We start from the raw sequence: 25,586 nt of genomic DNA, 5'->3' as shown, positions 1-25,586 counted from the left end.
CATAATTAATACATGCATATTAATTAATTGCATTTTATACATCTCGGAAATAATATTCAAATATTAATGTACGAGGTTTGGAGTTTGGAGTATGCAAATAATCATTAATTCGTGTATGATTTGACAAGGAAATAATATCTTAGTGCAATATTTTCCACAAAACCAACCTTGAGGCGACACGTATTAAGAGATATGTGGTGCATTTATTTTTACAAAAGTGTGGAATATCTTGGAATTAATGTGGGAAAATAATTATACTATAAGAAAGTTGAAGAAAAAAATAGAAAGAAAGAGTGAGTGAATGATGTGGTGAAATGGTGATGAAGGGATAAGACCCTATCTCCAAAACGTGGTTGTAGTCTTGCTTCACATCTCCACTTTATCTTTTGAATTTCTCTCTAAAATATTATTCGTTTCGATTCCACTAGATTTTATATATATTCGTATTTATTGTTGAATTTATATAATGTGATTCATAAGATGTAATTTTGTATAATGGCATTTGGAGCATTTATGAATTAACGCCAATTATGTAAATCTATTAAGTAAAACATTATTGCTTCAAATCTTGAATGCATAGGAGGACTAAGCTCTTGAGAAGCTCATACTTAATATCCCTTTGCTTATATAAACTACTAGTAGTATTGAGTGAATAAAATAAATGAAATGATCTGGAGATTGAATCAAGAGATAGAATACTTACCCATTGTATAAAATTTTGAGCACATTCTTCATGACTAGAATAATTAGTAAATGGGGTTTGGGGATTAACTAAAAACCAATCTGCATAACAATATTTCATCTCATATAAGTTACAAGAGAAATTGAATATAAATAACTGGATGAAGAATGAAGAAGGAGAAAGAGAAAAGGCGTTTAAGATGGTGCGAAGTTGAAGGTGGGATTTAATAGCATGCATATATGTAGCTTAATTTGTAGTATTTCAAGGTTTTGGAGTTGTTCAAGTTATGTCAACATTCTTACAACATCCTTTCCACATTCTTATTGTACTCTCATCATTTTAACATATTTATTACCTGTAAAGTATAATTATTTATGAACAGAAACTTATGTGCAGGCAGGCCGGCGGGGTTAGTAATTTAATAATTAATTTATACTTAAGGCAATCCAATTGGTGATAAGAGAAGATACCCATGAGACTTATATGGTGGATTAAACTCTTTGTGTACACGGGGTTAGTAATTTAATAATTAATTTATACTTAATAATAAAAATGAGAAAGTGGACCAGCAATCAAGAATTTGCAATCTTTAGTTGTGATTTTTGAATTCATCATACCTTCTTTTCCGGTTGATTAGTGATAGGTTTTGCACTAGCCTACAATCACATTCTTGACATTCACTCCCACCCACTTTCAGATCCTAAGTTTGATATACACTTTGATATTACAATTGGATAATGCACTAAATTAAAGCTCAACATATGTACTTGTTTGGCAAGTAAAATGCTCACTAAAAATGTAGTTGGGATTTACACACAAAAATATTAGCTAAACTTACTTCCCCTGAGGAACTCTAACTGCAACTTCTTATCTTGGGCTTTGATACGAGCATATTTCTAAGGATTATCCTCATATCTATATTATTTAGTTAGTTATTGATTTACCATATCTTTTCATATTTATTAGGATTATTTTCTTGTTCGTTAAGTTAGGGTATCCACTATTATAAATAGTGGACATTGTTATTCATTTGAATGATCGGAGAAATATCAAATCAATTTATCTTTTATCGTTCTTTTATCTTTTCGTACTTTATTTTTCCGCAAGTTCATCTCGTCAAACCTTAATTGACCGAGAACCCTAGGCTGCTCGACGGGAGGATCCCGCGAATGAACCTAACCCTTCTCCGGTAACCTCGCGGTGCCGAGACCGATACGAGTACCCTCGTATCATCTGGTGCTTTCATATGATCTCTTCCTCCGAATTACCTCCATCATGTCATTATCTACCTATGCTGCCTATTACCATCACCAATTCGACTACCGTCAGCCGCAATTCGTCCACCACCCATCGCAGCCCATATATCAGCCACCACACCACCACCCATCGCAACCCATATATCAGCCACCACACCATCCGATTTGCATATCTTTTCCATATCTTTTCCATATCTTTTGTCTTGTTCATTAAGTTAGTATCCACTATTATAAATAGTGGACATTGTTCTTTAGTTCATTCATTCAAGAAATATCAATTATCATTCTATTTTATTTTCTCTTACTATCTTTCCTTTCAAACGTGCAAAACGCACAAAATCATAATTTTGACGCCGGATTGATCGACGGGCAAAAGCTCCCACGACGTTCGATGCAAAATCTACGAGTTAAGGAACTTCATCCTTAACAATTGGTGCTTTCATTGAGAGCTCTTCCTCCGAATCGCTGTCTACACCGTCGTACGGCTACACCGGATATCAACTCTGGCAGGCGGATTACCACTCATGGCAGCCCGTACCTCAACCCCTGCTCCATCCGATCAGAGCGTTAGATCAACAACCATCATATCCACATCCACAGGATGGGAGACTCCACCCACAACACCATCCATACCAAGCCCGTCAACCCACTTCCTGGGACCCGCCATGGCTGCGCCAGGAAACTGCGTGTCAGCAACCATCGTCCTATGAGACAGATTGGTACTCGCCACCACCACCCTCTTGTTGGTACCCGCCAAGGTTGTGCATGCAGCAGGGATACTCTCATCCTTATCAACCGCCTCAGCAGCCACACCACACCGCGCTCAGACAACCCACTAGCTGGGATCCACCTGCCTACTGGGAGACAACGGGACAACGCCCCTTCCACGAGGTCTCGGCATACGATCATCTGTTGCCCCCCCAACCATAACTCAGGATGGAATCAACCCGCGCCACAACCACCTTGTCCAGCCACCACCACGGCACATCCGATTCTCGCACAACTTCAACAATTGTTGGAAGCGTGCTACAGGATGGAGTCTCACCTTGTTGCAGCCGACCGACGCATCGAAAACATGATTCCTCCCGAGCTGCCTGAACCTGCGCAGCCCTACGGCTCCCAAATTTTTGGGTTTAGGGACCTCGTTCAGCACCTTCCTCCATCAGGAAATAGCAAGGCTTTGCCGGGGTCGTCGGGTTTAGTCCCCTACGACTCATTGGCTCCGCCGCAGCAGTCAAGTACAACACAACCACCCTTTGCGCTGCTTCCCGATACTGCCCTCGATCAGCCGCCGCCACCGTCGGCGTTGATTCCTGATTGTGATCGAGTTGAGGAAGGCTTTGCTGATTCTGCCAAGAAGATTCCTGTTTCTTCTGTTTGTTTTGGTGGACTTGAAAAGGTTGAGAAGATGGAGAAGTCCAGTCCGGATTCCGCGCGCAAAGAGAAACCGGTTCAAGGTTGCAAAGAGATTGAGTGCTCGCGACGATTGAATGCTTCTCGAATCAAGATTCTCCAAGCCAAGATTGATTTTGGTGATTCCATTGTGGACAACGCATCGCTGAAATTATTGAGTGATTCATCTCATATCAGGATTGTCGCAAGTATGAATCATCGATCAACATCGCTCGACGCCGATGCCCGGTTGATTCCTCCGCAAAATGACACTCTATGCTTGAGCATTCATGGACGCATTGATGCAGGGAGACGCTCAACTATTCGGTGTATGTTTGACCCAGGAGGATTCCTCGACACTCATCGTTGCTTCATGGTGCCCACCTTGAGGACAAGGTGGATTTCAACCTTGGAGGAGTTGATACGATTATTATTATTATTATTATTTAGTTAGTTAGTTAATTATGGATTTGCATATCTTTTCCATATCTTTTGTCTTGTTAATTAAGTTAGTATCCACTATTATAAATAGTGGACATTGTTCTTTAGTTCATTCATTCAAGAAATATCAATTATCCTTCTATTTTATTTTCTCTTACTATCTTTCCTTTCAAACGTGCAAAATGCACAAAATCATAATTTTGACGCCGGATTGATCGACGGGCAAAAGCTCCCGCGACGTTCGACGCAAAATCTACGAGTTAAGGAACTTCATCCTTAACCGGCCTCCTTTCCAGAATCTCCCGGCAGATATAATTCTTCTCCTTTCTATATTGGAAAATATTTCTATATATGGAGTAATATAAAGAGAGAGTTTTGGGACTATTTTTAGAAATACTATTGAGCTATGTTTTGGAGGTAAACATCATAAATTCTTAAAAGAGTTTAGTTATTATATTTGGAGTACTATTTTAAAGCCAAAATATAGTTTTATTAAAGCTAGACTTAGACATTGATTTATTAAAAATAGAGTCAAATATATTCGTTCATTGGTTATAAAAAGGTTGTTGTGATTGTGAAGAAACACTGCATAAACTTTTGGGCAAGAATAGATAATTGTCTAATTACTGCATACTCCTATACTATACTCCCTTCGTCCCATAAAAATATGTGCATTTTCCATTTCCTTCTGTCTCATAAAAATATGAGCATTTCCATTTATAGAAAGATATCCCAGTTTATTATCTTTATACATCAAGTTATTTACAACTTATACTACCATTAAAGCACTAATAATAATGTGGGTCCCACTATACACTAACATTACTTTAACTACCCTTCCTCTTATCTTTCTTACTTTACTAATTTAGTCTTAATTCTCGTGACATATCATATGCCTATATTTTTATGGGACAGATGGAGTATAATTTATCGATTGTGGTATCTGGCGAATTTATAAAAAAAATTATTATAGAATAATTGAACAATCCAAACTTCATAATTTTTTAGCCTATGTTTGTATGGAATTGGGCACATGAAAATTGAAATTGGGGCCCTTAATTCCGAATACAATGTTTGGTAATGCAAAATATTTGGTTGTGGAATTAAATTACAATTCTAATTCCTCATAATTTCACAATTTGAATTCCATATCAAAAAGTAGATAACTAAAATTCCAAATTGCTATAAAATTGGGTGCATTCACATGCTACACACTCAACATACATTGCATACACATAATGCACACACAACATATACGCGCACCGGTGTGGGATCTAGGATTTCCAATCTGGGGGTGCGATAAATACGATTTAGAGTTTCAAAATTCGACCGATGCTTTAATCATTTGATATCTTTTTTCGATAATAAACTTCATTATATATAAAAATGAGAATATTTATAGTATTATATGAATGATTAAATTGAAGTTTGGCAACATATATTATTTTCATGAAGAAATAAATAAATTCAATTATCTAATTAAGCAAAATTTAGTCGTTTTTCAAAATAAAAAAATTTAAATACATTAGAAAGAGCAAAACATTTAAAAATGCATTAAAATAAATAAATTATGGCAAAGAATCCAGAAATAGTAAAGATAAAATAAATGCATGATAAGAGAATCAAACAATGTTTATAAGAGAAAATTAAATAGTAAATTAATTGGAAGTTTTTGAATGTACAATAACAAAAAAGATAAACAAAATTAAATGCATTCAAAACATTAAAATGCTTAACATGACAAAAGATAGAGAATTTAAATCATTAGCAAAAATATCATATAAAATGAGAGAAAAATTAAAGAGAGGACACTGAACAGGATAAGAAATGAAATTTTCGTCCATGGGATTCGAACCCCAGCCTACCGGATGACAAGGTAATATGTACCACTGCACCACTACTAGTACTTCTCTGTCTCATCTCAAGTGATTGACTGTTTTTCGGCACATGTTTGAGAAAAATGATAATAAATAGTTAAAGTGGAGAGAAAGTAAATTAAGTAAGAGGATAATATAGATATGACTATGTTCTATATTATTCTCTCTCTTACTTTACTTTTTCTCTGCTCTAACTATTTATTATCATCTTCGCAAAACAACGGCAAAAAAAAATCAATCATTTGAGCTGGGACGGATGAAGTATTTTGTTTTGGTGTTACACTCGTACCCCTTTGTTCTCACTTAAGTCGCGTCACATACACACGCACTGCACAAATATTGCACACACACAACACATACATACACACACTTTGCACATACTGCACAGACACAAACATTGCACACATATTGCGCACACACATACACACATACTGCACTTGCACACACATACACACATATACTCACACTACACACATACTGCACAGACACACATGGGCGGATCCAGGAACTGATCATCGTGGGGTCGGGCGAGATAAGGAATTTACTACAATCTTTTGTTGCGCGCGATGAAAACAACTCAAATTTTTTTTATTTGAATTAATATCATACTCCATTGGTCTTATCATAGATGACACACTTTCCTTTTTGGTTTGTGTCAATCAAGATGACTCATTACTAAAATTAGAGACATCTCTACTTTATTGCTTCTCTCATACTTTACTTTCTCTACTTAACATACTCCATAAAATAAGGTCATAAAATTTTATGTCGTCCAAGGAAGGGGTTATCTCCTAGAGACGGAGGGAGTAAATTTCTCTCACTATATACTATCAAAATATAATTCAATCAGTCATCCTTAATATTTCATTTTTTTTCTAATTTGTCACATTAATTTTCACTAATTACAAAATTATGTCAAATATAGGTTGCCTTGAAAAAATAATTGTGCAAGACTAAATCATTTTTAAAAGATCATATGAGCATTTTTGTTCATTAGATAGGAAAAATATTATGTAACGTTTAGTTTAAGAAGAATTGAGAATTTAGTATAATAACAAGATTTAACCTTTTCTTTTTTAAACTAAGCTAGTTTTTGAAAAAATTTAGGTTTGTGTTGATTTGATTTAAATTACTAAGATTATACTCCCTCCGTCCCTGAAAATTTGTCACCTATTTCCTTTTTCGTCCGTCCCTAAAAATTTGTCACATTTCACTTTTACCATTTTTTGGTAATGGACCCCACCTTCCACTAACCCATTCTCACTCACATTTTATTTTAAAACTAATATATAAAAGTAGGACTCACATGCCACTAACTTTTTCAACCCACTTTCTATTATATATTAAAAAACTCGTGTCGGGTCAAATAGTGACGAATTTTGGGGGACTGAGGGAGTAATAAATTATGACTAAACCTTTTTAATAGATAAACGTTTAGAATAATTAGAGATAAATTAAAAATTTTAATTAGTTTGATTTAGCTTGAAAATAGGTAATGCAATAGGTCAAAGTAGAGGTAAATATAAAATCTGCTCCTATTTCCTAGAATTAAGTATGATCCAGTTGGACACGCCTCTTTCCTTCTTTTTATGTAAAGATGTATAACATATTCCCTCCTAATCTCTCTCTTCTATTCTATTACGAGTGAGAGAAGAAAATGGATGGACTTTGTCTCACAGCCATCAACTTCGACAGCGTCCGCTGCCGTCGTGCGACTCTCTCCCATTTCTTTTCTCTTCCAAAGTTTCCTCTGTTGTGAAACTAGATGGGGATGGGGCAGAAGCTCTAACGTCGTGGGGTCGGCAGCTGAAGGAAGGTGTTTTCCGGCGGTTCTCCGGGGTCGACGGTGGGGTCGGCTGACCCCACTCGACCCCACCTGCATCCGCCGATGCAGACACACGCACTACACACACATACTGCACTTGCACACACATACACACATATACTCACACTACACACATACACACACACACTGCACACACATTGCACATACACACACTTCATATTAATTAAATCATTTCACCGAACAAAAGATTTGGAATTGAATTTAATCAATTCTTTCAAATTTAATTCCGTAGATTTTAAATTCCAATTAAGTCATAATTTTATGTACCAAACGGATCCTAATTAATTTCAAAATTTAACAAAACTTCATAATTTTTTGACAAATTTTCCAGTCCAATAATTGAATTGGTTAAGGCATCATTCATGTTTATTGTTAAATTTAAAATATTTATCGATGTCCAGCAGTATAAGTTTCCAAAAAATGTGACACCTATACTTTCACTGATCTAAAACTTGCATAAAAAGAACTAAAATTAAGTGACCTCTAACGTTAATTTTTTACCAAACACGGTGAAGTATCATTTTCAACATCTACTTTCATTCATAAGCAATTAAACTCTAAATCCACGCGAATTTTAATATAGTACATAAAATTAGTAAAAAGGATAAATTAAAAAATTATTAATCCAAGGTAGATTAATAAGATAGATAAAATAGGAGCAAAAATGATAAGACTTTAATTTTTATGACGGAAATAAAATGAAAAAATATTCATTTACTATAAATGGAAGGTGTAATAATTTTGTAATGGGCACATACGAAACATGATGCTCTTCACCAAAAATCACAACTACTATCAATTTCGCGGCTTTTTTAGTTTATAAGTTAGAATAATTTGAGTGAATAAAACATCCCGATTTTCCTTTAATTTTTCCGTTACATGAGTATATAACTGAAAACATTAATCAACAGTCCAGTATAAATAAATATGAAAAAACTTGTAATGTTAATGTCAGATAGGGACGATATATCTAGCTTAAAATAAATAAAAAACTGTTATATTAATACTCCCTCCGTCTCATTCAAGATGACCATCTTTCCTTTTTTATTTGTCTCAATCAAGATGATAACTTTCCAATTTTGGAAATAACCCTCTCTCACCTTTCTCTTCTCATTAAAATATTCAAGTACATTTTTCCTCATTACTTTATTGCACCTAACAATATTTCTTAAAATCTCGTGCCACTTAAGAATGTGGTCATCTTGAATGTGACGGATGGTGTATATTTCTACGTCACGTTTCGATTTTGCAGAAAAACAATATTGCAGGATAACTAAAAAACCGAAAATTTGTAATTTGTGTTTCAAATTGTGAAGAGTATGAATAGAATCATCCAAACTTAGAATAATGTCGTATGATTTAATTACCACGACTATTCTAACATTAGTGGGGCACTATTTCACCAAATTCGTGATGGCGCTAAACTAATTAAAGCTAACGTTTAAATATGGATTGTCTACATTTACACAAAGTCATTAAACACCTCCCCCGCCAACATAAATATAAATGGTCTCAAAAATTAGTTGAGCAGCTTTAAAAGTTTGATTTATAGTAGTATTCCATTTCAAATAATAAATTTTTGATATAGAGCGTGGTGCCATTTGGCTATTCTGATTAAAACAGATATATAAAATTTAAAAGATAAAATAATAAGTATACAGTTGATATACAATTAAATAAACATTAGAGAAGAAAAAGAAAATCTCCGGAACATGTCGCAGAAATGTACACAGCACAGCTAATCAAATTGTGATCGATTATCATAATCGAAGTAATTAATTTGAATGAAAAAAGGTTAAAAAATATCTAGAAGTGTGGAAAACCTCTAGCCAGAGCGTTGGCGTTTATGAAGAATCCCACGAGATCTCGCCGGTAAGGCAGATACGATTTCTTCCTATCGACTTCATTCACCGCTCTGTTCCTCACATACAGCGCTTCGTGCGCCGAACGCGCCGTCGCACCGGATCCAGAGCTATTGCCTCCTTTTCCTTTCAATTTCTTCGGAATTTCCGCTGGCAATTTCTCGTCTCTGTTCTTCGGCGTCAGAAATACCAAACTCTCCTTGCCGTCGCTCTTGCTCCGCCGCATCAGATCTCGAAACTTCCACCGCGTCGACGCGGATCCGGTGGACCTGCTCTTCTTACACCGCGTCGGAGACGGCAGATCGGGCGGATTCGGGCACCAGACGCAGTACGTGCCGGCGGGGACGCTCTCCAGCTCGTCGGCTTCCGACGACGAGCACGACGGAGGATTGTTTTCGTTTCCGCCGCGGCGATCTTCAAGGAGGAGCTGACTCAGCGGAACTTTAATACTGGATTCGCACTGATCGTCTCCGTCTCCGCCTCCGCCTCCGCCGCCGTCGCGGAGAAGGAGATCGCGGTTGAAGACCGGATAGATCGGGCCGTCGTAGACGAAATTCTCAGCGGAGAACTCCTTATCCTCGCGCACCAGAGAGAATTCGAAATCGTCATCGTTTTCGTTGTCGTCTCCGCTCTTCTCGGCGGCGATTTGCACGGCGATTTCGGCTAATCTGTCAGTTGAATAGCTGTTAAAGCTAGGGCTCGTATATGCATCTTCTCTAATGCTTCTTAGCCTATCCATTGCAGAAATATGTAATTTATGTATTTGTAACAGGAATCAGCTCTTTGTGTGTGTTTGAGAGAGAATGGGAGAGGGAGAGAGTGATGGCGGAGACGAGTCTGGTTATGCAGATGTTTATATATGCGGCGGAGTAGGGCGTTGCAGAAGGAATCTCAAATTAATAAATCATGTTTGTAGTTACCAATAAGAAAGCTGACTTTCTAGTGGAAACTTCCTATATTAAAATAATATACACCCTCCATCCGCAGTTAGGAGTCTCCTCTATACGAGTATAAATACTTCCTTCATTCCAAGTTAGTTGATGCATTTTTTTACGGCATGAGATTTAAAAAATTGATTTATTAAAAGTTAAGTGGAGAGAGAAAAGTAAGAGAGAGAATAAAGTAAAAGAGATGAAGAGAAAATAAAATAAGAGAGAGAATAAAATTTTTACCAAAAAAAGAAATGACTCAATTACCTTGGGACAAACAAAAAAGAAATACGATTCAACTACCTTGGAACGGAGGGAATATGAAATGCGGGATCCATTTTTATAAATTAATATTATAATAAAATGTGAGTAAATTGAGTTAGTGGAATGTGAATTCTAACTGCCATTTATATTAAAAATGAATTGAGATTCCTAATGACGAACTAAAATAGTAAACTGATACTCCTAAAGCGGATATATGGAGAATTGTACTACTGCCTCCGTCCTTCAAAGTTTTTCCCATTTTACCATTTTCGTCCGTCTCACAAAGTTTGTCCCACTTGGAATCTTACTAAAAATACACATTAAATACACTATCAATCTCCTTAATGTGGAACCCTTATTCCACTAAACACATCTTCATTTAATACAAAGTCAAACAATTTCTTAAAACTCGCATCGAGTCAAATTAGGACAAACTTTGGGGACGGAGGGGAGTATTTGCAAAGAAAAACTAATCACCTTACTTTAAAAAAAATCAATTCATTCAAATAATAGCAAGAGTGAATTTCGAATTAAGTATGTCTTTAAAATCGAAGGAATATTACCACAATCTTTGGAAAATTATTATTTTTGTTTTTTTTTTATTTCTTTCTCATTAATCATTATACCCTTAAATCCCTTGAACATAATTAACTTAAATTAATTGATAGTATTTTCTGAATTCAAATCTAATATTTAAATTTTATTATAAACTATTTATAAAAATTATTGTTTGCATATATATATTTAGAAGCATATACTACATTATATTTAATAATAATAATAATAATTTTATATTCCCGCCGTCCGCGAATAGAAGTTCCGTTTTTCTATTTTAGTCCGTCCACAAATAGGAGCCCCGGTTTACTTTGACCATAAATGGTAATATGTCCCACATTTCATTAACTCACTTCACTCATATTTTATTTAAAACTAATACTCCCTCCGGCCGTGAAATGTTGTCCAGTTTTATCATTTTGGTCCATCCATAAAAAGTTGTCTACTTTGCTTTTTTTTTCTATTTTTTAGTAGATGGACCCCACTTTCCATTAACTCTTTACACTCACATTCTATTACAAAATTTATATATAAATATGGGACCCTCATTACACTAACTTTTTCAACTCACTTTTCTTCTCATTTCTTAAAATCTGTGCCGAGTCAAACTTGGACAATTTTCATGGACAGAGGGAGTATATACAAGTGAGACTCACATTCCACTAACTTTTTCTCATCCACTTTTTCTTAACATTTTTTAAAACCCATATCGCCAAAAAATGAGACTCCTAATAATGAACGAAGTGATTACAAATCAAGTAATAGACTTTATTCTAAATGTAATGTGTTTTTTTACTTATTATCTATATATATGCACATTATATTTTGATACAAATTAAAAATTTAAAAATATTACTCCCTCCGTCTCTGAAAATTTGTCACTTATTTCCGTTTTCGTCCGTCCCTAAAAATTTGTCATCTTTCACTTTTACCATTTTTGGTAGTGGACCTCATATTCCACTAAGTTATTTTAATTCACATTTTATTATAAAACTAATATATAAAAGTAGGACTCACATGTCACTAACTTTTTCAAGCAACTTTCTATTACATTTCTTAAAACATGTGTCGGGTCAAATGGTGACAAATTATGGAGTACGGAGGGAGTACTCTACATGAACTTTAAATACATTAAATTCGAACTCAGAAATATTAAATAATTTAGATTATTTATACCTTCTAGGGGTATAAGGGCAAAATGAAAAATAAAAAAATGAAAATAGCCTAAAATGTGATTATTAATTTTCCAAAGATATGAAGTACTCCTATAATATTTTTTTCAATTTCAATAAACTAAATGCTGCAATCCTAATATCTAGGAATTTAATTTGTTCAGTCAAAAAAATAAGGGTTAATATTTGAGTATTATATATAGTTTGTAACTCAATACAGCTACGTACAATTGTTCGTCTTTTCCATACCGAATTTTTAAAAAATGTGAAACTGAAATCGACATAGTTTGATGCTCTTAAAAACTAGCGCTAAAAATGGTTTTAGTTGATGGTCACGGTTACTATATTTGTACATTCTTATTAAATTTTCAGAGTTGTTATTTACTTATTTTAATTAAGTAGCTATGCTTATTAATTTTTATTAATAAGTATAGTTAGTTTTTGTCAAGTGTAAATAGGAATAGGATGCCCGATTTGAGAAGTTTCCTTGATTATGTTTATATTTGATAGAATCTTAAATTATAAATTTATATAAGTAGAGTCAGGCCGACCTAAGGCGGTGCACGTGGCCTTCTACGCAAGTGATTAAGTCATCCACAACGCTGTCATTAAATCGTCCCTTAACCATCCCTTAAATTACTATTCGCGGGCCCCACTGTACTTTTTTACTTCATCCCTTAACTAAGGGACGGAACCTGCAACCCTTCGTCCCTTAACTGTCCCTTAAATTATTATTCATTTAATTTCATTTTTTATTTTTTTATTTTTATTTTCAACCAAATTCAAATAAAAAAACACACTTCATTAAAAATAAAATAAAATTACAACATAAAATAAAATTACAACTTAAAATTCAAAAAAAAAGGATATAATTAAAATCCTAAAAAAAATTACATAATTTATAATACAATAAATAAAAAAAACTACTCCGCCAGCGAATCATCCCCCGAAAGCGGTGGAGGTGCACTGAAACCGTGAGGAGGCGGAATGTCAAGTTGTGCTGCCATAAACATAATTCCGTTAAGCCAGGCTTGGTATTGGGCGGGTGTCATGCGGGAAGTGTCCGCCATTGTGGCGGTCATGTACATGGCCATAAAGGAGTTGGGGGGTCCCCCCGAGCCCGTCTGGCTTGATTCGGCTCGACCCCTCCTCCCTCTAGCCGCCTTCGCCGCATTTCTCTCTTGCGGCCGACGGCGCCCACGGGTGGACCCCCTGGCATCGTCTGCCGGGGTCTCAACCTCCTGCTAGGCAAACTCCTGTGGCTCGCTGCCCGAACCGCCCTCACCAGACGAGTATTGGCCACTCGCCGTGTGCTTCGTGCGCTTTGAGGTAGAGCCCGTGCTGGACCGCACACCGCCGGCCCACCTTTCCTGGTCCTTGACGACCTCCCAAACATCGACATATTTGAATTATTTGCCGGTGTCGTCGAAGTAGACCCGCAAAGCCGACCTCATAATGTCGGCTCCCATGGCTCCGCTTTGGTAATGAGCCGCTTCACTCTTGTGGATGGCGCAGAATCGTTTGACATCTCTGTCGACTCGGTCAAAGTGAGCGCGGAGCATCTTATATATGCGGCGGCGGGACCCCTTCGGCTTAATCTGGTGGTAGGCCACGGTGACCTTTTCCCAGAAGCACTTCCGGGGTTGTTGATTCCCGACGATGGGATCGTATGGGACGCTGATCCAGGCGTTGTACACCGCCAGCGTTTCTTTGGGGCCATACGGATGCCGGCCTAGATCCTCCTCCTCCTCGTCCGCCTCCGCCCTGGAGCTTCTATCGCCTCGGTCTCCTCCCCCGCCTCGGCCTTCTTCCGGAGTGGGTTCAACGGAATAATCCTCCCGAATCTGGGATAATCCCTGCGAATACGGCAGGGCGGAGGGACGAGCGTATGCATCCACATCAAAATTGGGTGGTTGGTACCCCCCCGGCGTCGATGAACCCTGGGTGCCCGGCGTCGACGAACCGGAACCACCCAATGTGTTGTACATGCTCCCCCAGTCGCCGAATGCGTTGAGATCCCACCTGCCAGAGCCGCCACCGCCGAAGTTTCCATAGCCGGACATTTTGTGATGAGATGTTAGATGAAAATTGGAGAGGAAATAGAGATGATTTGGGAAGAATAGATGTGTAGTTGTGAGTGAAATGAGGATGAATTAGGAGTATTTATAGAGTAAAAAAAATGGAAAACGGCTATAAACGGTAATATTGCCGTTTTTAATATTTTATTTTTAATCTTTTTATTTAATTCAAATTTTTAAAAAATGAATTATTGCGTCAGTGTGACGATGCCCACTCGCGGGCCGGCGAGTGGGCGTCACGCATGGTGCCGGGGCGCGCCACGTCACCTCGGCGCGTGGTGAGATGTCTCGCCAACCGTCACGGCGTGACGGAATGCGGAACGGGCTGGGGACGAGACGGGGCGCCGCAACGCGTCACACCACTGTCTCGTTCCTTCGTGATGGAATACAGGCCACCCGCGTGACGCGTTGCGGGTAGCCTTAGATATTAATTCGACACTTTGGATAATAATATTTTCAAGGCTAGTTTGATAGGATAACATTTTTATGAATTTTGTAAAATAAAAAAATATAAATAATAATTTTTTAATATATTAAAATTAAATTAAAAATTTAAATGTGCATCAAAATGCGAATGAATTTCTATAAGTCGAAAGCGGTTACAGTTATTAGAGCATCCGCAGCGGTAGAAGGACGGCATCCGTCCGTCTGTGCCAGCGGCGCGGCGGAACGCTGCTCGTAACTGCGCTCTTGCCGCTGGCACGGCGCTGCTCTTAGCTATAAGGACGTCCGTGCTAGCGAGCAGCTGACGTGACGACTCCTGATTGGCCAACGGCAAATCAGTTGGAATTAAAAAATTTTTTAAATCGGATTTTAATTAAAAAATCCTATTAAAAAAAATTTATTTTCCCACTTCCCAAAAAATTATATCCATTTTCTCTCCACTTTTAATTTATTTTTCAATTTTTTCCCCAAAAATACACATTTTCATCTATAAATACCCCCACTTCCACACAAAAAATTTCACACCACACTATACAATTCTCATCTAAATTCCCTAATTTCCATTCTTACAATTCTCAATCTTGCTTTCACTCTTAACAAAAAATGGTCCGGCTCCGGCGATCACCCCTCCGGCTCCCACGGTTGGAACCACGAATGGTTCAGTTCACTACCATTTCTTAGTCTGGAAATAGAATTTTCGGCCCCTCTTCAAACCCAAAGTTCGCAAGCTCCGGGTGGCTACCGGCCTTACCCGGTCGACGACCAAGATGCCCACGATGGGCAATACGGGTGGGCACCCGAACCACCTGTACCTAGAGCGGGAGGGAGCGGCGGCACTCAAACTTCTACTCTTTCTACTCGTGGTGTCCGCGCCACGTACACTCCGGGGGAGATGGAACAATTATTCAAAGCGTTTTTGTCTATCTCCGAAGATCCGGAGATTGGCAAGAACTAATCCGGGGACCATTTTTGGTGGCGCATCTGTCGCCGGTACAATGAAAACCAGCCGGCTAGAACAATCGAGCGCAACGAGAGTATGGTGCGCAATGCCATATACAGAGCAAATGAAGAAATCCAAAAGTTCCAGGGGTATTACCTCCAGGAAGAGCGGTCAGCGGGGAGCGGCCGAAGCGAGGTCGACATCATCAGTGCCGCGTTGGCGACCTTCCAATCCCAACACTACAAACCGTTCAAGTACCTCAATGTTTGGCAGGAGGTGCGTGAGCATCCGAAGTATAGGGGAGGCGTAGCATCCTCCTCTAGCTCCTCCGGCAAACGGTCGAGGTCGGTATCCCTATCCGACGCCGGCTCCGATGAGGTGTCCACCCAGTTCGCCGGAGCTAACTTGGGTAGCCCCGACGCCGGCCGGAGTAGTTCCTAACGCCGACCGCAAGGAAGGAAGAAGTCGACGGCCAACCGCCGTCGCGCCGCGACTCCATCCGACCCCGCTCCCGCTCCCTTTGTGCCACCTCAACCCCCCACCAACTCATTGTGGGGGTTTTGGCCCAACTCAATTTGACCGATAGGTCAAATATGACCCCCGAGCAACTTCGATCGCATGTGGCAATGATACGGGGTCTCCAAAGAACATTGGGGATAGAGCCGGATGAATAGTATTCCACGGGGGTATTTTAGCCTTTAATTATGTAATTTTTATTTTTTAGGAGTTTAATTATGTAATTTTTATTTTTTAGGTGTTTAATTATGTAATTTTTAATTTTTAGGATTTTAATTATGTAATTTTAAATTTTTAGAATTTTAATTATGTAATTTTTATTTTTTGTAATTTGTAATATTATTCCGGGTATTTTTAATGCATTTTAATTTTGTGGAAATGTTTTTATTTAAATTGAATAATAGAATGGTGGGACCCTTGAGCTTGTCCTTGCGGAAGAGCACGGATGTGGGTGTTGTGCTCTTGCCTAAGAGCATAGAGTAAAAAAGTAATAAAAGTGGGTCCGGACCCACATCCGTGCTCGTTGGTAAGAGCACGGATGGGGATGCTCTTATACTCGTTTGATAAGAATTATGAAATATAAGAAGATTTGAAAAGTAAGATAAGCAATGCAGGCTTAGTGGTAAGATAAGCTCAAATGATATTTTTTCGTTGTTGTTTGGTAGACAAGAAATTAGGCAGAAATGCTATCCGACCAAATTTGTGAGATACATATCCTTGTATAATACATGATTATATGATAGGTTAAATGTGATACCAAACACTTGAAAATATCTAGGCATTACCAAAAATAGATATAGTATACTCCTATCTAATTATAAATGTCAGATAAATGTGTTAATTATTCTTAGTTTTTATGTAAAATAGATATATTGAAGAGGAAGTAAAAATAATATTAGTGAAATAATTACCAAAAATAAAATAGACAATGTTGTAAAGGATGGACTTATTACTTAACTTGATCTTTCTAAATACTACTTCCTCTGTTCCATAGTAGTGGGGGCGTTTCTTTTTGGCACGTGATTTAAGGAAAAATATACTCCATTAAATGAGTTAAGTAAAGGAAGAATAAAGTGGGAAATGAAAAAAATAGAGAGATGAAGGGATTAAAAAGTAAGAAATAGTAAAGTAAGCAAGAAGAAATGTGTTGAAATAGTAAAATGACTCCAATGTTATGAAACGGAAGGAGTATGAAATAGCATGAAAACAACATTGTAAATTTATCCATGAATATCCACAGTCAATTGTCACCTATTAAATTCCAATTGACTATTCGAGAAAAAAGTTTGGCAAATTGCAAGAAAAGTTAATCAAGAGAAAATCCAGTGGAATCTTTAGTTTACGCCGTAATCAAAGATATACGTAGAATTAAATTAAGAGTGGAAAAATAGCACGCTTTCTAGAAAGATATTAAATTCAATAAATTAAGTAGTGACTAAACATATTTATAACAGCAATTAACCAGCTATCCTCCTTGGTTACTTCTAGAACTTCTCCACAATTACGTGTTCAAAAATATTTATGTGTTTTGAGATTTCCTATTTCGATTGCTTAGGTTTTTACTGTCAATGTATATTTAATGATAGAAATTATTTTTGGGATGAGATTCATGTCATCAAATAATGAGATGTCTCTATTGAAAACCACACGACTGAATGTCTGCAGATTGAATTTGGTACATGCATGGAACGTTGAGGCATAGAATAAAAATAATGATATTAACATATTTAGAAATATATTTTAAGTAAAATATCTAAGAAAAATGTACTATTAATTAAATTAACAAAGTATTTGCTCAAAATGAATGAAGTAGTTAGCATCTGCAAACAAAAGGCCGCAGCTAGGGGAACTAATACTTATGTTCATACATTTTAAATAATTATATAAGAATATAGTTCTACGATAAATGAATAAAGAAGCATATCAAATAAGATGAACACAAAAAAATATGTCATACAATTAAAATAATTAGGGGACCGATTCCATGTTCAAAGCCGGCAATCGGCATGCAAAATGATTAAATATTTTATAGTATTTAAATCAGACAATATTGAAAACAAACATTTTATTCTTATTTATATAATTGTGTGCCACGTCGCCAATGATTAGAATTTATTTAATGGAACCAATAATTACTAGTATTTGATGCAATGCTCTTTATTTCAAAGAGAATGTCTACAAATTCAACTGGCAAGTATCAATTCAAATCATATGCTTGCATTGCAATTCTTATATTTCCTTGACTAATACGCATTATGTCAATTATATGATTCTGTCAATATACACCGAGATCCATTTTATATTAAAGAAATTAAAATATGTGATCGTGACTCAAAAGCAAAGTCAAACATAACTTTATTATATTTTATTTCTTCATTACCTAGTGAGTAATGGGCATACGAATTTTCTTGATAATCCACACTTCCATGCTAGTAAAACTCCACAAATAAAGAATCCATGTTTTGTCCTTATGCAATTATGTAGTACAACGTTAAAATCTCATAAAAAGTTACAAAAATTAGTTAGATTTTGTAAAATGGATTTTTTAGGCCACAATAACATATTCGAATTATATTAACACCTTTATAGTTATCACATTAAATTTTCAAGTACGTGTATGATGAATTCATTTTACGTCCTTTGTGAGTATTGCATAGAAACACAAGCTTTCTTCCTTTGATTTCATTTAGTATATTAATTTTATTTTTACAATAAGAGTTATTGTTATTGTTATTAGGATGATATACACCATAATTTGGGCTAACAATGATTATTTGGAATAGATTATTTCATAACTATCAATTCTATAAAGCCTCTCATCTAAGATACTTTTGATCTTCAAAATAAACTCTCATGCAAGAACTAGACGACGAAGTACAAATTAGTTGGTAAGACACTACTCTTTCAGTAAAAAAAAATCGAAGATTCACGCTATTACAGGGTAAATGGAAAATCATTATTGATCATTTTTTAGAAAAAAGAAAAAGAACTCCCTTGCAAAAACTACCTTGAAATCTCTTGTACTACTACTTACAGACAGTTGTAACTCTGAATTGGGCTTTTACCATTTTGAATCCCAAAAAACTATCACATTTTGCCTATTTACACAACAATGTATCTTTCTCCCTCACTTTACCACTTCGACCATCCGAGGTTTCTCTTTGCCATTTTTGGATAATGTCGTGAGGCATAGGAAAGAACTCTGTCTGAACCGTCCTGTACAAGAGGTAAGGCAGCAGACACAATACGACCACGAGCATCGTCCCGAGCCAGAAAAATGGGCTCGGCCCGCAAGCCTCCACGAAGACCTGGTAGGCCGTCGTCGAAAAAAGAGGCGGGAAGGCACCGTAGATGAGCAGGAACGCGTACCAGAAGGCGATGCTGCCCCATATTACGAAATGCTGCATCCACGTGAAGTAGTTGATCGAGAGCGCCATCTGGCAGTTGACGGTCCACACGACGCACGAGTACATGTACACCCCCAGCACTTCGTAGTCGACCACGTGGCCGTCCCTGCGGAAGGCTTGCTGCGCAGCCGAGCTAGTGGTGAAGAAGAAGACAACGACCGAACAGATGATCCCGTTGAGTATCCAGCCGAGAATCCGCGGCCAACTGAAGAGGATGTTCCGTATTCCTTCTTTATATAACTCGGGATTCTGTGACACGTAAAATATCAGATGTCGAGTATGCAACGACAAAATAACAGGCAGTCCGTACCTTCAGACAGAGCTGTGGAGAGACGTCTTGATCGAAAACACCGAGAGCGATCACAGGGAGCGAGGTGAAGAACACGTTGTAGCACGACATGTACCAATCGTTGTAAGCCGGTTGGCCGGAGAAGGAAGCGTACGCCTCGAACCAGAAGAGAGTGAACCCGAACGCAATGTTCTTGTAGAAGAAGTAGCACACCTGCATTGTTATCGCGCTACCATATCAACTAAAATGAGTCCTAAAAAGTTTTGAACGAGAACGGATTGGAGCAATGAAACTATACCATCATAGAGATTCGTCTGTAGCACCAGTGGCCATGAACCAACAAAAGGCGTTCCAGAAATCGAAACTGAGCTATGGCGAAGTCACTGGACATCGCAGCCTGATAAACAAGTCAAGTTTCGAAACAGGTGAGCCTTACGTCTTAAACGAGTCTAGATTGTGCTATGGAATCGGGAGCAGAGATTACCTGCATTCCTTCCACGCCACTGATTCCAACACCAATATCAGCTTCTTGAAGCATACCGACATCATTTGCACCATCGCCAATTGCCAGCGTTGTCCGGCCCGTACCCTTTTTAACCAATCTTGTAACCTGAATATCTTCATCAGTGAAATTGCATTATTCAATCCTAGTAAATTCTTAATTCACAAGAGTACCAAAAACTTAACGTTTGCGTGTGTGAGAGCAACGAAGAGATAAGACATACCAGAGCTTTCTGTTTAGGCGTGGATCGACAGCATATAACAGAGGCACAATTAACTGCAAGATGCAAAAATGAACCCTCCAGATTCTGGCTCAGAACAAATGACAGTGACTTGCCATCAATTATCAAAGCGGGGTAAATAGAGCGCCCTTCGTACGAACTTAGTAGCAATGTTCCTTGTCGGATTTGGTTCGCGACACTTTCACGTGAAGCCTAATGTGAAGACAAGACCACTTTGAAGAAGGCGTATTTTAATAGTAACAGAGATATTTAGGACCGTTACCTTTGCAACGGCCTCCTTGTCACCTTTCTTTTCTAGCTCGATTATTTCTGGATAGTCTAACGTAATCACAATTTGCTCCATGTCTTCTCGCAGCAAGCTGCAAGCATACCTACAGAAAAATATGCAAGTTTAAGGTTAAGGTTAAGATAGCACGTTGCTTTTATTGTTATGGCCACATTGGCGACTAATCTTACCCGATGTTTATGGCCGTTTCCATCTTATCACCTGTTATCACCCAAATCTTGATTCCTGCATTCTCAAGCTTTTCAATGCACTCTGGAACCTAGAGAGCGCATACGAATAAAAAGATCAAGAACGGACACATCTAGACGAAGAGGATTCACGTCACTGTGAACAAGAAACGAAAGATAATGCAAGTTGGAGAGCAACCCCTATTTGCAGTTTGTCCTCGACAGCTGTAGCACCAAGTAGAATCAAGTCCCTTTCAATCTTATCAGCAGCCGCTTCGATCAATGCATCTCTATCCGCACCCACGGTTGCTTTGGCATCCAAAAACTCTTTTTCCCATGAACTGAACTCTTCTTTGCTAAGCTCACGGTATGCAAGTACTAGAGTTCGTAACCCTGCTTCAGCGTATCTTTTTACATGATCCATCGTTGCATTTACAAAATCTTGAGATTTTTGGGAAAGCCTTTCGAGCATTACACTGCACAGAAGCATGGAATGCAGAGGCAAGGAAAGAAAGTCAAGGTTCGTGTCAAAACAACAAGACACTTCTAGTGGATCAGAGAAATTTACCTGTCGGACCCCTTGGACAGAAGCAGCAACTGGTTTTCGACATTTCTTACAATCACGGACATCCTTCTCCGACTACTACTAAACTCCAATACGTGTAGAAGCTCGTATGGCCTGTAAAAGTAACACCACTAAAATTAGGATAACACGATAATGTAGCATGAAGATATGAAGAGAATGAACCTGTGGATTTTTTGGTGGCTCTCGTGATCCAATTCACGCAAAGAGATGTGCGACTGTGATCTTTCATACATCTCGAAGCCAAGCTCCCTAGCAGCAATGACGAAAGCAGCTTCATCTGGCGACTCAGCTTCATACAAAATTTCATTTGCATCCTCATCGACCTCAGGGATGGCTGTATGGCAGAGTGCCAGAACTCGAAAGAACTTCTGGATCATATCAGCATGAGGCTCATTCACCCACTGACCGTTCATGACCCGATCATCGTGAAAGTTAAAGCCTTTAACCGATTTTCCAGGTGCCATGCCATCGTCACTCTGCGTGCTAGCAGATGAAGTGACTTCAGAGTCATCAAGTGCATCCCCTCTTCTCTTTGCAAGTGCCCTCTCCACTTCCGTCAAACCACGGCCATATGCGACTCCAGCTATCGAGCATTTGACGAACTCCATGGAGTTGCAGGTCAGTGTACCAGTCTTGTCGGTGAATATGGTATCCACCAGACCGAGCTCCTCGTTCAAATTCGATGTCTTTGCAGTAGCTGGTCGATCCGTTTCCTCATGATACATATCCATATCCTGATTGATAAATATAACTTGCAAAACTTTGACTATCTCGATAGATACGTATAGGGATATCGGTATCAAATACCCATACAATATAAGCCCGGTTAGGAAATGTAGGAAGGCAGCCACAGCCGCTCTATTTGGGTCGAAAAACACGGTCGTCTGGTCTGGTCGAAGATACCACCTCGTCATCTCCCCATCATCATCTATGTCGTTCTCCGTCGTGATTCCAAAGAAGAATGACCCAATGAGAGATACGAACACTAACAGACTGAAAAGGACATACACAATTTTATCCATCTTTCTCTCGATCTTACTCCTTTTCGAAGGAGGCTCCACAGTATTCTTCATAACTTTCGTATCATGACCAGTGAAAACGACCACACCATACACATGCTCAGTGTTTCGCAATTTAGAATCTCTCAGAAGAAGCTGTTGCAGAGAGACGGGATACTGCTCACCGTTGTAAAAAAGAGTTCCGAGAAAGGAATAAAGATCCTCATTCGGGTCCTCACACTTGATAACGGCTTTAAAGTGCTTGAAGGAATCATCCTCATGCAGAGTGCATGTAACATCCAAAGCGTGCTTCACCTTTAGATTAGTCTCCCCGTCTAAATTTGTAGTTTCAACATAACAAATACCATCTTCGTAAGTCGAAGAGAGAAGCAGCAAATCTGCAGGAAATTGTTCGTCCTTGTGAACTTTTACAAGATCACCGACTCTTAATCTTTTCCATCTCGCAATTTGGAATCCATGATCTCTATCATAGACTTTAACTTTCCGATTATTGGCCTCTATATCCTGAAAATTGTTTGTCAGATCAAGGTGTATCTGAAAAGTGAGAAAATAAGCAAGAACAATACAGCCACTGAAGAAACAAAATAACCTCTATTTCCTATACAATGCACAAAAATGCAATGTAAATAGCATCACTTTTTTATGTTTGCATTAAAGTACGAATTTTGCCGAGTCCAACGAGTTGCATTCATATGGCTAAAGGAGTCACCAAAATTCAGCACATTATGGTTAGTGAAAATAAATTATCACAATAACCCTTCTATTAAATGTTATCAAAATCTGAGATGCATAGCCTGGTCTATCAAAACAAAGCTTCTCAATTACAAAAGTAGTCCAAACTATGGAGTGTTTCTGCGAAACATCGAGGTTTTCATCCCTTCAAATGATTTTTGAAACATTGGCCTAATTCTCTCTTCACAAGCTTTGGCCTAATCTAACCTTCTCCAAACAATTCCTAACATTTTACATCACCATCAGAAAAGGAAATTCAATCAACTTCCCAATTTTAATAATTTCTTTCCTCATTGAGGCTACACTGCCCAATTTGAACATAACTCTTCTACTACAAAACTTCACACATTCTAGATAAACCGAAACAAGTAAATTTAACACAAGGGGAGCTCTTCCATCCAAAATGAACAACGAACAGTAGCATACAAACAAATCAATATCATTAGGAAAGAACAAACCAAAAGCAACTTAAAGGAGAAAAGCAATAAGAGTATAAACCTGCTTCATACGCCTCCAATCTTCAATGGCTTCCTTAACAATGGTGGCTCCGATCACCAAGAGCAAAGGCAGAAGCACGCTATACGCAGAGTACGGAGCCAGAGGACTATAGGACACACAAGCCACCACAAGAAAATATATGTTGGCAACCCTCCTAAACTGCTCAAACAACGACTTTGGAATGAAATTCAACGCGGTGTACTTGGTAGTCGAGACATAGTTACTCGGGTACCTAAGCAGAGTCTGCTCCGGACTATCAGGATCGTTAAAATACACCACTCTTGAGTAACCCTTAAGCCCAATTTGACTGTGTTCATCTCCAAAAGCTGATTTTACACAAGAAAATGAATACAATCTACTAAACCGAATCCCTTTCCTCCTAGGACTAGCCATATTTGATATTTCCCCTGCCTCAAACCTTATCCAGATTCATAACCCCACTTGAGAAAAATGCTCAAATCAACTCAAATAGGCCCCTCAAATCAACCAACAACGAAAGTAGTAATAGCACTGATAATCCATCCACAAATGAGCTGGAGCAAGGATTTCAAGAAACACACATAATCACAAGAAGAAGAAGACAAAAGAACCCAAATGGGGAATAAAAGAAAAAGAATTAAATCAGCATACAACTAAATTGAGGTGTCGAGAAAACCTGAGAGAACCCTAAAACCTCAAGCTTTACTGCATAAAAATTCATTCTTTACTTCGCTAGCAAGTTCGCGAAGTTTCTTCCTTCCTTCCGAGCATATGTGATGGCGATGGGGGAGAGAGGGGGGCTCACGTTTGTCTCTTTCTTGGCGTTGTAGAGAGAGAAAGGGTGGGAATTTGGAGTTTGGAGTGGTAATTTAGCTGCTTCGAGAAGCTCCTGTGAGTCGAATTTGTTGGACAAATTTGAATCGGCAAATCGACATGAAATGGGATGGGAATGAATGTGGAAAAACAGAGTGGGAAAAGTTGTTCGGTTTTAGTTAATGTTCATCTGCAGGCATGACTAAACTGTTGATGCTTTACTCATTGTGGTTTACCCGTTTACTTCATCGTATTAGTCTTGATTTATGATTATAGTTGATCTTCTTCCTTTTATTTTTAATTTTTTTTTTGGTGACTGCTACTTAAATGCTTATGTTGTTATGCATGCGGCGCTGACACGACAAAGATTGGTCCGTTTCGTATCTCGTTAAAAAAATTGTATTCTAATCTTAATACTATTCCCTCCATCTCAGTTCTATTTTATTATGATAAGTGTTTTAAGAAATACTCCTATAAAGATAAATTATTGAATAAGTTATTGAATAGGAGTCTCACTTATATAGTTTTATAATAAAATGTGAATAGAATAAATTAGTAGAATGTAGAACCTACTTATTAATTATGGTAAAACTGGAATAGAACTCTTATTGTGGAAGGGGTAAAAATGGCAAAATAGGATTCTTATTATGGGATGGAGGGAGTAGTATTTTTATAAAATTAGTATGTATTGATAATGAAATTCAGATAAATGAAGTATCATGTTAAAATTGGTCAGAGCAATATGATGAGTATTTGATTGCATTTGGTTTAGCAACCATGTTTAATTTGTGATGTAGCACAAAAAATGGTTAA

The 25,586-nt window shown here is 37.9% G+C and overlaps 2 protein-coding genes across 3 annotated transcripts; both read right to left on the bottom strand.

Moving 5' to 3' along the window:
• Positions 1–9,300: 9,300 nt before the first annotated feature.
• LOC121774201 lies at positions 9,301–10,095 on the bottom strand. The gene has a single exon (XM_042171115.1). The coding sequence runs from the start codon at positions 10,093–10,095 to the stop codon at positions 9,301–9,303; it is 795 nt and encodes a 264-aa protein (XP_042027049.1).
• Positions 10,096–19,188: 9,093 nt separating this feature from the next.
• Positions 19,189–25,022, bottom strand: LOC121774709 (probable phospholipid-transporting ATPase 8). Of its 2 annotated transcripts, none has more exons than XM_042171581.1 (12): positions 24,612–25,022; positions 23,982–24,514; positions 21,895–23,255; positions 21,715–21,825; positions 21,346–21,622; positions 21,150–21,238; positions 20,956–21,064; positions 20,676–20,885; positions 20,435–20,560; positions 20,249–20,347; positions 19,972–20,163; positions 19,189–19,910 (listed from the first exon to the last, which is right to left on the bottom strand). In XM_042171581.1, the coding sequence occupies exons 2-12, from the start codon at positions 24,372–24,374 to the stop codon at positions 19,353–19,355; spliced, it is 3,525 nt and encodes a 1,174-aa protein (XP_042027515.1). In that variant the 5' UTR covers positions 24,375–24,514; positions 24,612–25,022; the 3' UTR covers positions 19,189–19,352. The 2 variants fall into 2 exon arrangements, with proteins under 2 accessions (XP_042027515.1, XP_042027514.1); XM_042171580.1 differs by having other exon boundaries at positions 24,637–25,022.
• Between the last annotated feature and the right edge of the window lie 564 nt (positions 25,023–25,586).

This window comes from Salvia splendens, chromosome 17 (genome assembly GCF_004379255.2).
Source record: "Salvia splendens isolate huo1 chromosome 17, SspV2, whole genome shotgun sequence".
Taxonomy (NCBI): Eukaryota; Viridiplantae; Streptophyta; class Magnoliopsida; order Lamiales; family Lamiaceae; genus Salvia; species Salvia splendens.
The sequence above is the reverse complement of the archived record's forward strand: the minus strand, read 5'-3'. Positions and strand labels throughout refer to the sequence as shown.